General features: G+C 52.5%; 1 protein-coding gene across 1 annotated transcript; it reads left to right on the top strand.

Annotated features, from left to right (window-relative positions):
• Nucleotides 1-1,084: 1,084 nt before the first annotated feature.
• On the top strand, nucleotides 1,085-2,753 carry LOC123398591 (UPF0481 protein At3g47200-like). Its single transcript, XM_045093048.1, has one exon. The coding sequence runs from the start codon at nucleotides 1,183-1,185 to the stop codon at nucleotides 2,557-2,559; it is 1,377 nt and encodes a 458-aa protein (XP_044948983.1). The 5' UTR covers nucleotides 1,085-1,182; the 3' UTR covers nucleotides 2,560-2,753.
• Nucleotides 2,754-3,102: the final 349 nt, after the last annotated feature.

Here is a 3,102-nt window from a genome sequence, read left to right as displayed (position 1 = left end):
GGGTGACCTCGTGGACGATGAAGTCAGAGTACTAGTGCTCGAGGACGCAGCGGAAGCCCGGGAGGGAGGAGGTAAAGCAGGAGATGCCGACCTCGGCCTCGGTGACGGAGCTCGAGCACGCCATGGCCGGGAGGATCTCCTCCGCCGCCAACTTCTCTGTCGGCGATCCCATCTCCCTTCTTCGCGCAACCCACCTCTGGCCATCGGAGCGGGCGTGTGTGGATAAGGCGTTGACAACAAAGAGGGATGTTTCTGTAAAGTGAAACGTTATTTCTTTAGAAAAAAAGGACTGCGGGTTGATTTCCCAAAACCAGTTTTTTTTCTTCCAAAAACGACGATCCCATCTCCCTTCTTCGCGCAACCCACCTCTGGCCACCGGAGCGGGCGTGTGTGGATAAGACGCTGACAGCAAAGAGGGATGTTTCTGTAAAGTGAAACGTTATTTCTTTAAAAAAAGGACCGCGGGTTGATTTCCCAAAACCAGAAGGTTTTTTTTTGCAAAAATGGCGACGGCGGGTTTTCCGATGAAAGCAATAGTCTCTTTATTATTAGGTAAAGATTAGGGAGCATATGCTTCGAAAGCCAAAAATCCGCGTGCGATATAATCCCCATTATGAATGAATAGCTTCAGCGATACTCCCTCCGTCATGGTTTACAAGACACAGTTAAATTTACATGTGTTTTCATAATAGACAAGGTTTAAGGCGTCAATCAATTACTCCTATCAATTAGTACTAATTTTGTATGCATGTGCCGTGTTAATTTTTCAGCTCATTAGATGCATGAGTATTGTTGATGTGAGAGATTTCAGATATTTTTCAAACACGTTTTCGTTTTCTGAACCGTAACGGATGAAGTATAGCATACAGTGCGTCTGTTTGCGCTCTTTCCCCTTCCCGAAGAAAGGTTATAAACTAAACTTTACCCTTAGAGCTGGCCAAGTTGGGAGTGTCAACCGATGTTAAAAAAAGTTGGGAGTGTCAATCACAAGCACAATCGACGACTGCGGCCGGATTCTTTCTTTCCCCTTCTCAAAGAAAACCTTATAAAATAGACAATTGAATGGAACTGAAGTCTTCGTTGATATTGCCATTGTTGTGAAATGGTAAAGGACAATACTAATACAGTACATATACACAGACAACTTCTCGTTAGACGATACTAGTACAGTACATATCAAGGATGTTGCATCACGACGAGTTGATCCGCCGCATGGAGGATGGAGTGAGAAATCAGGTTCCGGCGGGCGGTGGCGACGACAAGGACGCCTTCACCATCGTCCGCCTGCCGCGCCACGTTCGGGAGATGAACAGGAGCTTGTACGAGCCGGTCATGGTCTCAGTCGGGCCGCACCATTTGTCCAGCGCCAGCACCTGCGGCATGCAGCCTCAGAAGTGGCGCATGCTCTGCGATTTCCTCCGCCGAGATGGCCGGGACGACGCAGCTGGTCTCCTCCTCCTCGCGGACTGCATCAAGGCTGTACGCAGGATGGAGCAGCGAGCGCGGCGCTGCTACGGCGAGGTCCCAGGGCCCGGAAGTGACGACTTCGTCGGGATGCTGGTGCTCGACGGCTGCTTTGTGCTCCAGTTCCTGCTCCGGTGGAGCGAGAGCGACGCCCGGTGTATGCAGGGCACGTCCACCTACGTCTACTACGACCTGCTCCTCGCCGAAAACCAGATGCCGTACTTTGTCCTCGCCAAGCTCTTCAACCTCGTGAAGGGGATTGAAGGCGACGCTGTGGATCCGGGGCTTCTTCATCTCATATTTAACCTTTTCAAGCTGCGCGAACCTCTGGGCCAGGTCCGGCCGCCAGCGCTGGCACCGGAGGATCAGTTCACCGAAGTCCAACACCTGCTCCACCTCCAGTACCAGAGGATCGTCATGATCCCGGAGCGGCAGAGGCTTCGCCATATGACGGAGCTGGGCATGAGCCTGCATCACATCCCCGCGGGTCACGCCTCGTTCAGTCGCACGCGGGCGGACCTGACCACGACACCGCTGGCCATGCCGTGCGTGACCGTGCTCCAGGAGTTCGGCGTCAGGTTCAAGGAGAGGCCCTCGCCGGTGAGCCAGTTCGACGTGACCTTCCACGGCGGCACCATGGATATCCCACGCCTGGTCATGAACGGCGGCACCAGAATCCTCCTGGCCAACCTGTTCGCGCTGGAGCAGACCAGGGACTGCTGGAACGAGGGGACCGTGACGGGGTACCTCGTGCTGATGAACGCGCTGGTGAACACGGGCGCGGATGTCGCCGTGCTCCAGCGCCACGGCATCCTGGACAACATGCTCTCCAACGAGGAAGAGGCGGCGGCTTTCTTCAACCAGCTCGGAGGCAGTGCGCTCTTCGACCCAAGGACGCACCGCTACGCGCGGCTGTTCAAGGACACCAACGATTTCTGCGACTCTCGCTGGAACCGGTACATGGCCGTGCTCAGGCGCGACCACCTCCGGACCCCTTGCTCCATCATCAACCTCCTCGTGGCGGCCATCCTGCTCTTCTTCTCGGTCATCTCTGCTGGCTACGTGATTTGCCGCTACCGCCATTCATGTACCTGATCAAATCACTTATTTCTGCAGAGACGAAATGGCAGCTCAATATGGACATGGTAGCCACAATCCAAGCCTGTGACATATTCCAACAATGGAATCAATCATCAATTATGTTCTAGTCACAACTTTCAGTAGCCGTTTCTGTCGGGCCACAAGCACAAGAACTCACAATAGTTGATCAGCCACAGTTCCAGCGGTCATTGTTTTCAATCATATTTGTGGCTTCAATTTATGCCGATTTTACTCAAACATAACGAATCATGTACACAGATTCCACAAAGATTGAACGAAATGGATGGGAACGAACCAAATCATGCAGCCTCATTTTGCAAGTGACTGCACAAGATAGTCGAAATAAGAACAAAACAATCAGGGGCGGGCCCATGAGTAATGCTAGACCCACGAAGGGTTACGTAATGATTTTACGTGCTTGCTTATGTGGAGAATTAGGATTGGAAGTAAGGGGTGAAGGGGGCCACCCCACTGAAATCCAGGGGAAGGGAAAGATTTAGTTTGGCAAGTTACGTAAAGGTTCGCAGATGATCGAGT

Source organism: Hordeum vulgare, chromosome 5H (assembly GCF_904849725.1).
Source record: "Hordeum vulgare subsp. vulgare chromosome 5H, MorexV3_pseudomolecules_assembly, whole genome shotgun sequence".
Classification (NCBI taxonomy): Eukaryota; Viridiplantae; Streptophyta; class Magnoliopsida; order Poales; family Poaceae; genus Hordeum; species Hordeum vulgare.
This window is presented reverse-complemented; position numbering and strand designations above follow the sequence as displayed.

Bases quoted from the DNA above. Each gene is read 5' to 3' on its own strand.
- LOC123398591 (XM_045093048.1), top strand. From the start codon at position 1,183: ATGTTGCATCACGACGAGTTGATCCGCCGCATGGAGGATGGAGTGAGA.